The sequence below is a fragment of the Schistocerca serialis genome, chromosome 8 (genome assembly GCF_023864345.2).
Source record: "Schistocerca serialis cubense isolate TAMUIC-IGC-003099 chromosome 8, iqSchSeri2.2, whole genome shotgun sequence".
NCBI lineage: Eukaryota > Metazoa > Arthropoda > Insecta > Orthoptera > Acrididae > Schistocerca > Schistocerca serialis.
The window spans coordinates 562644804-562658212 of NC_064645.1; the positions used below are offsets into that span (position 1 = coordinate 562644804).

Here is a 13409-nt window from a genome sequence, read left to right on the forward strand (position 1 = left end):
TCCACCCCTTCTTATTCTTACGGAATTATGGACAGCCCTCCAGGATTCACGATGTCAGTTCCCTCAGACATTAGTCGAGTTCGTGCCACGTCGTGTTGCGGCACTTCTGTGTGCTCGCGGGGGGACCTACACGATTTTACGCAAGTCTACCAGTTTCTTTGGCTGTTCAGTGTGGTTCTTTCTAAAGTGTTGGTCACCTGGAGCTCGTACTTCCGTCACTTTCGTTACTGGCCAAGCCCCACATATACCATAAATCTGGACGAAATCGGTGATGACAAGAAGGTGCGTTCCCCTGCGGCCGCCCGCGCCGCGTTATCTGTCCGCGGCGCCCCGCCTCCCACCACAGCAGCGATCGGCTGCCGGCGCAGCGGCTGCTGCTGCTACGGCAGCGACCAGTCGTCCGCTGGGGCCGCCGACGTTCAGTTTCCCTGCCGCTGCTGCCAGTGCGTCGGTGCGTCCGCGGCACACGCGCTCCTGTCGCCATGGCAACCGACGGCGACGCAGAAGCCGGCGTCGAGCTGTGCCCACTGCGCCTCAACCTCGAGTTCCGCGATCTCAGTTACGTCGTGCCCGGTGCCAAAGGTGAGCGCTCAGCACACGGTGCTTCCCGTCGTGATACAGCACGTGCCGAGTGAGGATCCTCCCCGCTCCGTTTACGTACGGAGTGCGGGAGGATGACTGCTTAAATGCGTCTGCGCGCGCTCTAAATAGTGTTTCCTAGGGTCTGTGTACATACGTGGATTCCTCACTTAATACTCCTTGTTGAAACTTTCTAACGAGGTTTTCGCATGCTAGGGTGAAGCAAATATAAAATGGATTTTTTTAGAGTTTATTTAAGGGGGGTAGGACGTCAAACGGGCCGACTTGGAGCAGGAGAGTCACCACAGGACATTTTAATTTCTACTGTCTACACTTTTACAAATAAATTCATAAAACTTTATCACCATGAGCAGGATGGATTGAGGACTCATACTTATCGCAGTGGAAGTTCAAAAACGTAACAAAATACCTTTTTTTTACATGTGAAATTTCATCATTTTTTTCACTTATTACTGGCTGCATTTGTTGCTATAGGTACACTTTTCTTCCTAAGTAAGAGAGATTCATCGATGAATTTTTCATAGCATACAAACAGTAGTTACAAGTGTATAAAATTCTAAAATTTTCCAAATCTATTAAAAACCTGTGGAAAAATTTGAGATAATTAACTATAAAACTTGAGTTTTTTCTAAACATGAAGTTTAAAATGCAACAGTTCTTTGATTTTTCATAAATTAAATAACTTCTAGAGTTTCATACACCTGTAACTATGGTTTGTATGCTGTGCAAAAGTCATCGAAGAATCTCTCTTACTTAGGATGAAAAGTGTACCTATAGCAACAAATGCAGCCAGTAGTAAGTGAAAAAATGATGAAATTTCACATGTAAAAAAATGTGTTTTGTCACGTTTTTGAGCTTCCACTGCTATGAGTGTGAATCCTGAATCCTTCCTGGTCATGTTGTTAAAGTTTTATGAATTTATTTTTAAAAGTATAGACAGTGGAAATTAAAATGTCCTGTGGTGCCTCTCCTGCCCCAAGTCGGCCCATTTGACGTCCTACCCTCCTTAAGCCTCAGAAAAACCCATACACATGAACTTATTTTTCTGTATATATCCTCCTGAACGGGGAACGTATTTTTCATAGCCGATAGGCACTTTCTTGATCCCGTTTACGTAAGATGAACGTGGCTGTGACAGCAGCCAGTTGCACACGAGCACTTCGATAGCGCCATCATCATCAAATTTGTATCCTCCGACTGCTTCTTTTAGTGGCCCAAACAAACCAAAATCGCAGGACGATAAGTCCAGACTGTAGAGAGAATATTCTAGCGCTTTCCAAAGCAATTCCTGAATTTTTTGTTGAGTTCAGGCAGCTGTATGGGATCGAGCATTATTATGAAGCACGATCACTCCTCGGATTGGAAATGCGCGCCATTTCTGACGATATGCACAATTTGTTTGGTCCAAAAGTTGGGAGTAGTATGCAGCGTTCTCAGTACGACGTTCGTGGAGAAAATCGACGCGGAAAACTCCTTTAAAATAAAAAAAAAGACTTGCAAGAACCTCCACCGAGGACAGACTTTTTGGTTTTTATTGGCGCAGATTCATCCTCTTTGCGCCATTCCATGGCGCTTTTTTTCGATTCCAGGGCGTAATGGTACACCTACGTTTTCTCGCAGGTCACAATCCGGTGCAAAAATTGTTCCTCTGTAGTTTGTTAGAGAATCAGTGGCCGTTTGCACACCTCCAAACGATGAAATTTGTGCTCTGCGGTCAGAAGACGAGGCACCCACTTTGCAGACAATTTCAGAAATCCACGGCTGTCAGTAATAATAGCCTGAATACTACTATAGTTTAAGCGAAAATCTGTAGTAATTCCAGCACCTGTTGGGCGATCGTCTTTATTAATCTTGCTACCAATGCGAATATTCTCCTTAGGCATACTGGTCCTTGGGCGACGTCAGTGAGCTGCATTCTCAATTGTTTCTCGCCCTCGTAAAAACTGTTTGTGCCGCGCGTGCACTTGAGTCTTGCTCAGGGCGATGTCTCCCAACTGTATCGCAAGACTTTTCAAAATTTCGGACCGTTTTACGCCCTCTCTTGTCAGAAACTTGATTATAATGCGTCGCGCAACAGATGACAATACCTCTTCCCCTGATATTATTATTCTGACCACAGAAACGGTACAACATTCTAGCTAGAGAACAATCTCTGGAAACGAAAGTAACTACGAGCAGAGATCGCGCCGGTGTCCGTTTAGATAAAGGCGCGTAAATCAAACATTACGGTTTATATCTGATTCGTTCTCGTAGTTGACGTCTCCAAGATTAAACTCCTGTCAATTCAGGTTTGTCACCGCCTTCCTGACACTCTCTGTGTCTGTGACCACTCGTGCTGGCGTTCTATGCACACTTTCAGTATCCCCTGATAGTCCTATTTGATGTGAGTTTCACACACCTGAGCAATATTCTAGGATATGTCTCACGAGTGTTTTGTAAGCAAATCATCTTGGCAGAATGATCACTTCTCCTCAGTAGCTTGCAAATGAAGTGAAGTCTTCCACACGCATCTGCTTCTCCTACGACAGGGCTTATATTTTCGTTCCATTTCACATCCCTACAAATTAGGGATGCTGGTTATCGCTGAAACAGCCAGTCTTCGATTATATCGGGTTTTTTTCAACGCCAGTTTAACCTGGCTCTTAAAAACGCTCAAGATAACCAGTTTCTGAAATACACGTTTTTTGGTTTTTTATTCCTATTATTTCCTGTAATGAACGCAAAAATCGAACGAAGATTGAAATATTTTGACCCCTTTGAGTTTCAAGATATGTAGAATCAAAATATTAAATTAAATACATAAATAAAATAAAACTTATTCCATCCACCGTTCGCTGCTTTTTTTCTAAAAGTGTTAGGAGATTGAGTGCTACAAAAAAATCACTGGTATTGTCCTTTTGATTCCAGTTTTTTAAAACCCTGCTCAAAAATCATGTTGTAATCAAGATCGATAATATCACTATTTGAACGTTATGAATAGTAATGCTAAAGGCTGAAAACTGAGGTTGAAGGATTCTATTTTTCGTGTTAATTTGTCCGTTTTTATGGGCTACAAGCAGATAAAGGCATATTATGTATTTCTTAAAATCAGTACCGCCATTGGACTGTTGTGTTTTTTTCCCCCACTTACACAATCATGATTTCGGCTTCTAAGTGCCATTATCAAGTGTTTTAAGTGTTATAAATTGCCTGGGATGGCAGATGAGCTACTTTATATTTTTATTGTATACTATGAATGAATTGTTAAGTTTTAAATTTTCTCCTCAAATGATGTCGAAAGTTTGTTGTGGCTGCTCTGGTTTTTAATCTTTTAAAGCAAATGGAGCACTGTAGTTCCTTGGATCAGCACTTCGCAAAAGACTTCCAGACTAGGGATGGTGCAATGTAATACAAGTGGTGTCCGACGATGACAGTGAGAAACTACCGTATAGACCAGATGGTAAGGTCTAGCACACTGCATACACACGCGTGCCATCTAATAGGCTGCGCCACATGATAACAGGTACAGTACCGACTCAGCAACTCTGTACCAAGAATGAGATTTTCGCTCTGCAGCGGAGTGTGCGCTGATATGAAACTCCCTGGCAGATTAAAACTGTGTGCCGTACCGAGACTCGAACTCGGGACCTTTGCCTTTCGCGGGCAAGTGCTCTACCATCTTTTTTTTTTAATATATATTTTTTTCTTATTTATGATATTTTTTTCTTTTTCATTGTTTTTATTTTTATTTTTTTTTAATTTTTTTTTTGAAGGTGCGTTGCTTCTGCAGCAATGGAAACGTTTCATTCGTTGTTGATGACTCTTTGCTGCAAAACTTTTATTTTCATCGCGTTTTAAATGGTTCAAATGGCTCTGAGCACTATGCGACTTAACTTCTGAGGTCATTAGTCGCCTAGAACTTAGAACTAATTAAACCTAACTAACCTAAGGACATCACACACATCCATGCCCGAGGCAGGATTCGAACCTGCGACCGTAGCGGTCAAACTGTAGTGCCTAGAACCGCACGGCCACTCCGGCCGGCAAAAATGGGGTCAAATGGCTCTGAGCACTATGGGACTTAACATCTATAGTCATCAGTCCCCTAGAACTTAGAACCACTTAAACCTAACTAACCTAAGGACATCACACAACACCCAGTCATCACGAGGCGGAGAAAATCCCTGACCCCGCCGGGAACCATCTGAGCAAGCCAAGCACGACTCACGCCCCCTCCTCACAGTTCTGCAAGGTTCACAGAAAGTTTGGAAGGTAGGAGACGAGGTACTGGCAGAAGTATAGCTGTGAGGACTGGGCGTGAGTCGTGCTTGGGTAGCTTAGTTGGTAGAGCACTTGCCCGCGAAAGGCAAAGGTCCCGAGTTCGAGTCTCGGTCCGGCACACAGTTTTTATCTGCCAGGAAGTTTCAACTCTGTACCAAATCTTACATCATGCTTTTGTTGCTCGTTTCGGTCGACATTGTCATTAAAATAGCACTGATCGCTTTCCCCATTTGCTATAATAACGCAATATTTCCAAAGAATGGAAATTTTGTGAATAAAAGTTACCCTTTTCTGCTTTTTTAACAAAAGTTTATTTAAAAACTTTAAATAAGGTTTATTTAAAAACTGAAAACGTTAGCACTGCTTCTGTGGCTTATTGTTATTTCCGTTTTCTTACCTCGTTATTAGTAAAAAAAAAGCACCTGTTATAATCGAGACCAAACAACTACCGAAAAACTATCGGTTATTCAAATTCAAATGGCTCCAAGCACTATGGGACTTAACAGACTCAACATCTGAGTTCATCAGTCCCCTAGATTTAGAACTACTTAAACCTAACTAACCTAAAAACATCAGACACATCCATGCCCGAGGCAGGATTCGAACGTGTGACCGTAGCAGCAGCGCGGTTCTGGACTGAAGCGCCTAGAACCGCTCGGCCACAGCGGCCGGCTATAGGTTATTCAGAACTAAAATACCAGTATCGCTTGTAAGCAGCTGGTTTTTCCCACACCTACTACAAATCTTTACACTCAGATATTTCTATCAATTGATACCACAGGCTTCATTCGTGATTCATTGATATTGCAGCTATGCGACACCACGTTTAAACGTTTTGTGAAGTGCACGATTTTACATTTCTGAATAGCTGAAGCAAGTTGGTACTCTTTGAAATCTTATCAGGCACTGACTGAGTATTTATGGAGCTCTTTTCAGGCAGTACTTCGTAATAGATAACTACACAACCTGTTGAAGTCCGTGGTTACTACGAACATCGTGTGGCAAGTCATTTACATGCAACCCGAGCAGTAAAGGTCTCAACAGACTCCTCGGGGCATGCCTCAACTTACTTCTCCATGCTGCGATATCGCTACCAATAGATTAGCAGTTCAGTCACGGTACGCCATACGGTCGCACTTTCATTAGTAAAAGTTTGTGTAGTCTCGAGTCAAATACTTTCCGGAACTCAGGGGTTACTGCAGCCAACGGCCTGAATCTCGACTCAAGATGCCACCTGAACAGGGACGGCTACAAGGATTTTGCTGCCTGTGCGAAAATTTCAAGGGCCGTCTCCCCCTCCCCCTCCTTGAAGTCTCAGACATAGTCTACATCTACATCTACATCTACATTGATACTCCGCAAGCCACCCAACGGTGTGTGGCGGAGGGCACTTTACGTGCCACTGTCATTACCTCCCTTTCCTGTTCCAGTCGCGTATGGTTCGCGGGAAGAACGACTGTCTGAAAGCCTCCGTGCGCTCTCTAATCTCTCTAATTTTACATTCGTGATCTCCTCGGAAGGTATAAGTAGGGGGAAGCAATATATTCGATACCTCATCCAGAAACGCACCCTCTCGAAACCTGGCGAGCAATCTACACCGCGATGCAGAGCGCCTCTCTTGCAGAGTCTGCCACTTGAGTTTATTAAACATCTCCGTAACGCTATCACGGTTGCCAAATAACCCGGTGACGAAACGCGCCGCTCTTCTTTGGATCTTCTCTATCTCCTCCGTCAACCCGACCTGGTACGGATCCCACACTGATGAGCAATACTCAAGTATAGGTCGAACGAGTGTTTTGTAAGCCACCTCCTTTGTTGATGGACTACATTTTCTAAGCACTCTCCCAATGAATCTCAACCTGGTACCCGCCTTACCAACAATTAATTTTATATGATCATTCCACTTCAAATCGTTCCGTACGCATACTCCCAGATATTTTACAGAAGTAACTGCTACCAGTGTTTGTTCCGCTATCATATAATCATACAATAAAGGATCCTTCTTTCTATGTATTCGCAATACATTACATTTGTCTATGTTAAGGGTCAGTTGCCACTCCCTGCACCAAGTGCCTATCCGCTGCAGATCTTCCTGTATTTCGCTACAATTTTCTAATGCAGCAACTTCTCTGTATACTACAGCATCATCCGCGAAAAGCCGCATGGAACTTCCGACACTATCTACTAAGTCATTTATATATATTGTGAAAAGCAATGGTCCCATAACACTCCCCTGTGGCACGCCAGAGGTTACTTTAACGTCTGTAGACGTCTCTCCATTGATAACAACATGCTGTGTTCTGTTTGCTAAAAACTCTTCAATCCAGCCACACAGCTGGTCTGATATTCCGTAGGCTCTTACTTTGTTTATCAGGCGACAGTGCGGAACTGCATCGAACGCCTTCCGGAAGTCAAGAAAAATAGCATCTACCTAGGAGCCTGTATCTAATATTTTCTGGGTCTCATGAACAAATAAGGCGGTCAATCTTTCTCACAATGTCATTCATCCATAACGTATTATTTTCTCACATGACACTTACTAATACATATTTTTGACGTATCTGCGTCTTTAAGACCAGAGCCAGGCATATGGCCCCAGTCAGTGAAACATCTAATACGTTTTAAGTACAACTCTAAAATTAATTACGTTAACGAAAATAAAGTTATGTTGGACACATAGTGCATAACTAAAACCTGTTCACGTTTTCTCGTTCCCTGAGCAGAGTGGAGCGTGAGATGCAAGACCTGTACTGGTTGCTACTGTCGTTTCCAGATCATTAAACTAGGAAGACGAAAAACGAATGTGTTAATGGAACATATGTGAGCCACTTTTAGTTTTGCTGGTGACATTGTACTGTTTGCTTCTAGCCTCACGGACCACGAGTAAAAGATGACAGCCGTTGGGAAGTGTACCGAGGCAGACAGGTAGTCATTTGCGCCTAGCTCAGTGCGGTAATACAAGAGGAAACAAAAATTATAATAATGGCACTATGTACGCCCCGCTATGCAATGTACAGTGGCTTTCGAAGTATTTCGGTGATTGTTATAGTATTTTTGACGCATAACAAGTATTTGTTGGTAACTTTACAGATTATTTTACGTAGTAATTGTACTATCAAAAACTGACATTTAGAAGTACGGGGTGATTCAAAAAGAAAGGACAGATTTCATTTGTTTACTACAGGCCAAAAGTGAAAGACAAACACATTACGCATGTCACTGGAGAGAGTAAGGTTCAGATTTTTTTGTTCCCGCAGGTTCTATACCATACACTCAACATGAGCACCATGCGTTACTCGAGAAGCATCGGAACGGTAGTTCATTTCATTCCATGCGCGAATCAACAGGTCCCTGTTTACTGTATCGACAGTTTCAACAATTCGATTTCTCAGCTCTTGAAGAGTAGCTGCCATAGACAGTGGCAGTTTTGGAAGCACTTAAGTTTGTCTCTAGCACTTCCTTCCCCAAGATATTGATAGTATCTGACTCGCAAAGCGTTCTTAAAAACATTCAGTACAGTCGATGGAACAAAACAACCAACAGTTATATCTTAGATGTGATATCTGAATATATTCGCAGCACACGCGCGGGCCGGACGATCCGTTTGTTGTGGGTACCTTTTCACTCTGGTATCCTCTATAATGATGAAGTTGATGCATTAGCCAAACAAGCGACAACCTTAGGCACCGTCCTGGATCTGCACCTTTCTTATACAGACTACTTACGTGAAGTCAAGGATCACGCAAGACAACAATGGCAGGAAATGTGGAACGTTTCTCAACAGACAAAAGGCGGTTATTACGCAGTGCTACAAACCTCGGATTCCTTCACAGCCGTGGTTCATGAGGACACATCCGGACCGATCCACGATTTCTACCATCATAAGACTCCGCTTCAATCATGCCTCTTTCCCACAACATCTACATCGAATCAACGTTTACAGTTCACCAGCATGTGAGTGTGATCCTGAGTCGGAAGCTGATGTCAACCACATCTTATTTATGTGCCCCAAATTTGACCGTGAACCGTTGGTCTTGCTGAAGACATTGTTGAGTATGGGCTATCATCTTCCTCAATCAGCTTCTTCTCTTTTGTGTACTGAAGACGTTCGTCTATATAAAGTGATAGTTAACTTCATCAAGAGCACTGGTCACAATATGTAGGTTTTAATGGTGTACGTAAATTATAAATATGTCTTGCTGATGAATATATTTCAGAATTGGTGTGAATTGTAAGCCAAGGCACTTTTAATTATTTTCCAATTCAATTCAATTCAATTTTTAAAACATTATGTACAAACCTGTATCAGTTAAGCTTTTTATTCTAGTAAATATGAGTTTCTGTATTTGTTTATTCAATTATGTGTACATTGTCACTATGTGTTGCCGATGGCTAAATTGAGTACACACTCAAAGGCCAAATAAAAAAAATGGAACAATGACTCCTTTAATATACCCCCACAGAAATAAACGCAAGCTGTGAGGTCTGGTGACCTGGGAGGCCAAAAGCAATGGACAAGATCTTGTCCACCTTTTCCAATCCATCGCTGTGGGACGGTGTGGGTGAGTGAAAGTGAGGCGTCCGCCGTCATGTATAAAAATTAAATGCAATAGAGGAAACAACAAATTTTGCATCGTGTCGAGGTATGATATTCTTGTCAGAGTTTCCTCCAAAAAAAAGAAAGGTGCTTAAAGTCTGTGAACAGAAACGGCATAAAGCACATTCAGTTTCGGTGGATCCTATTCATGTTCGACGACGACGTCAGGATTTTCAGATCACCGAATTCTTACATTAAGGAGGTGTAATTTACCCGATGGATGAAACGTCGATACGCCCAAAAAGATGTTCGGAATAAGTGCCGTCTGTCATACCCTGGAGAAGTGAAACGCAAATTTGTACTTTTGTTACGGTCGCCGGGACGCAACTGCTGCAGTAACTGCAACTCGTAAGGCTTCATTTGCAGGCGTCGTTTCAGAACACGCCACACCGTTGTTTAGGGAAGTTGAAGTTCCTTGCCTGCTCTCTTGTGAACTGCCGATGGCTCCGTGTGAAAACATCTCGGATAAGGTCGACAGCACTTTTCGGCGGTAGCGTCGGAGCTTGCACTGAACAGAGTGGGAGGCAATAGGACAGGGAGTGACTCACATATAAATGCTTTACTTGTGGAAAAAAGGTGTATACGTCACAATTAGCAGTTTAGTGTGTCCGTAGTACTAGGGCTATTCGCAGAGTAAGGAACGATCGGTCGCGAAATGGAAACCACAGTGAAAATCCTATGAAGTTTCGCACAGATGTGTTGGGCAGTGTCTGCAGCATGGCCGTAGATAGCGTCACGTCGCTCTTCTCAGATCAGAGCGCACAGTGAGCGCATAAAGATGCTTAGAAAATAATAACGTAATTGTCATGCATTTCCTTCTTCATGACAATTCTCGGCCGCACACTGCAGGGCCAATGAGGAAGCTCCTGCAGCGTTTTCGATGGGAAGTGTCTGATTACCCACCATACAGCCCGGAATTGTCTCCCTCTGATTTTCGTTTTTATTCAGATGAACTGCTGGCTACGAAGACGATATTTTGGCACAGACAGTGAGCTGCAGTCCAGCGTAGTAAATTGTCAGAGAGCACAGGAGGCTCTCTTCTATGACGAAGATACTGGAAAGTTGGAACATCGTTACGACAGATGCCTAAGTCGGGGCGGCGACTATGTAGAAAAGTGTGTGGAAGGTGTAGCTAACTGTGGCAAATAAAACAGTTTTGATTTTCACTGTGATTTCCATTTCGCGACTGATCGGTCTTACTTTTCGAATAGCCCTCGTATATAACGAGAAACGGCTATGTTCGCATATCGAGAAGGCGTGTTTTCGGGCATACCACAATCACGATGGCACAAAGCAAGAAATTTTGAAAGCAATTTCATTTTTCGTTGCGAAAAGTAACAATGAAATCCCAAATAAAGTTGAAATGCGAACACAGCTTGAAATTTGACGATACTGGGTTGTCAGTTCGTATAGTGCAATTTAGTTGCTTCAGCTCCAAAATAAGGTTTGATAGGTTTTTTCCATATGATTTAATACACAGTATATTGCTTACGTCTTCAACACCGAGAAAGGAAAGGGAATGAGGAAAAACGAAAAAGAAGTTGCAGACGAAGCAGAAAAAATCAATTTAGTGGAAAGTGGCAAAAAGAAGAGGAATTAAATCGTATTATCTGATACACAGTATTTTCCTCCGCGATACTGCTATAGGCGATCACATGCCGACATTTATCTTTGTTTCTTTATTACGAAGTTTTTCTCTTCTGTAGAGGATTTCAAGCTGACGGAAGTACTTTTCAAGTATTGTGTAGAAACATGATAGAAAATGCGTTGGCAAAGCTGTTACTAGCAAACTTTTTGTAATTTTGAAACATGCACCCAAGATGACCGACTACAGTATTTCATTTGTCATCTGTGTCACAATACAGTAGACACTTTCCAGCAAGACACTAGAGCCTTAGTTTCCAATTTATTCTCAAACTTTCATTGTATTATTTAATTTGTCCTTTTGGAGCCATATTAAAATTTATGATTTTGTCGTCCCCAAAAACCTGCCGCCCTAGCGGTAGCACGGTTCGCCCCCTCCCCCCTAAGTATCAACTCTTCACGGCACGGCAGAGAGCACGGGTTGGCTCCCGCATGACCGATGTTCTCTGAATCCAAGCTGGTTGGTATGGCAAACTGATTTCATCCGAGGTATCTCATTACGTTTGAACTCAGGGCAAGCGCAGCACATACCCGTGCCGCCTTTAATAGCCACAACGGATAGAAGGGATGTTTGAACTTAACGTGTCGTCTTAGCAGATATCATTAGAGGAGAAGCATCGCCACAGATATGGAAGGATGGGTTCAGAACCAGCCGTGACTTCATTATTCGAAGACTGAAGCATTTTAATCCGTAGAAAAAAACACTTCCTGTGCCGAGTGCTGTCGTTGGGCGCAGCCCATTGCCAGCGTGGCCCTCTTTGCTGCTGTATCAAAAGAAGCCGCAGCAGTAGACTGAGATGTTCGTTCATACGATAAAACAGACCCCGTATAAAGCATAACGGCATAAGGCAAGACATCTGTATTTTATACCGGGTCATTCAAAAAGGAAAGAACAGATTTCAATTGTTTGTTACAAACTATAAAAGACAGAAACACACTACGCATGTCACTGGATAGAGGAAGGTCCAAAGTTTTGACACAGCTGCGATGTTGTTTGTTGCAACACGGTGGCTACACCACAAGGGAACCCATTTTGTGATTTCAAGCCGCGCGGGATTAGACGAGCGGTCTTAGGCGCTGCATTCATGGACTGTGTGGCTGGTCCCGGCGGAAGTTCGAGTCCTCCCTCGGGCATGGGCGTGTGTGTTTGTCCTAGGTTAAGTAGTGTGTACGCTTAGGGACTGATGATCTTAGCAGTTAAGTCCCATGAGATTTCACACCCATTTGAACTTTTTTCAATTTGCGCGTATTCAATCCATTGTTCAGGTGCAACGTGTATTCCGCCGTCGATTCAGCAAGAAGCCACCTCTGCACAAGAAGATTTATGACTGCCATACAAAATTCTTGGAAGTTGTTTGCATATGCAAGGGGAAGAACACTGGTCTGCCGTGCACATCTGATGGGTACGTCGAGCGAACCCGAGATGCCTTCACACGGAGCCCGCGGAAGTCCACAAGCGGGCAGACCAGGAACTTCAACTTCCTCAAACAACGGTGTGGCGTGTTCTGAAACGACGCCTGAGTATGAAGTGGAGTGGTGTATAGCTATTACTGGCAGTGGTATTGAAAGACATCATAGGTCGTTAAACCTGAACAAAGCTCCAGGAGCGACGGAACCCCTGTCAGACTCCGTAAAGGATTTTCGACTGAGTTAGTCCCTCTTTTAACCTTAATACTCGTACACCGCAGACCCCTCGAACAAAAAACATTGCGCGGTTGTTGTAAGAAGGTATCGGTCACAACTGTCTACTATTAATACACTCAAAAAATGGTTCAAATGTCTCTAAGCACTATGGGACTTAACATCTGAGGTCATCAGTCCCCTACAACTTAGAACTACTTAAACCTAACTAACCTAAGGACATCACACACATCCATGCCCGAGGCAGGATTCGAACCTACGACCGTAGCGGTCGCGCGGTGCCAGACTAAAGAGCCTAGAACCGCTCGGCCACACCGGATTAATACACTCATTTTCAGAAAAAAACAGAACACTTGGACGACTAGAGACAGGACGTTCATATTCTCAGGACATGTACATTAGCATGTTCTGCAGAAATGATTAGAATTTCAGTCACCTCTGTTCAGCATGTGTCCTGTTGCCTAGTAGGCACAGGGTCCGCCGTGCTATCTGATAACTTGTTCCATGAGTGATGCCATCGACGCGTATATGGCGCGAATGGTGCCGTGTGGTACAGCCATCCATGCTGCATTCACGTGGTTCCAAAATTCATCTGTGGTGGTTGGCATTGGGTCACAGCCCACACATTTTCGATTGGCGACAAGTATGGAGGTCTGGCGGGCCAGGG

General features: G+C 43.5%; 1 protein-coding gene across 1 annotated transcript in view; it reads left to right on the forward strand.

Annotated features, from left to right (window-relative positions):
* The first annotated feature begins 406 nt into the window (after nucleotides 1-406).
* The window catches only part of LOC126416385 (ATP-binding cassette sub-family G member 4), a 364704-nt gene continuing 351701 nt past the window's right edge, over nucleotides 407-13409 (forward strand). The window contains exon 1 of the mRNA XM_050084068.1: nucleotides 407-582. Within this exon, the coding sequence (XP_049940025.1) occupies nucleotides 483-582 (100 nt within the window). The 5' untranslated portion in view covers nucleotides 407-482. The remainder of the gene's footprint in view (nucleotides 583-13409) is intronic.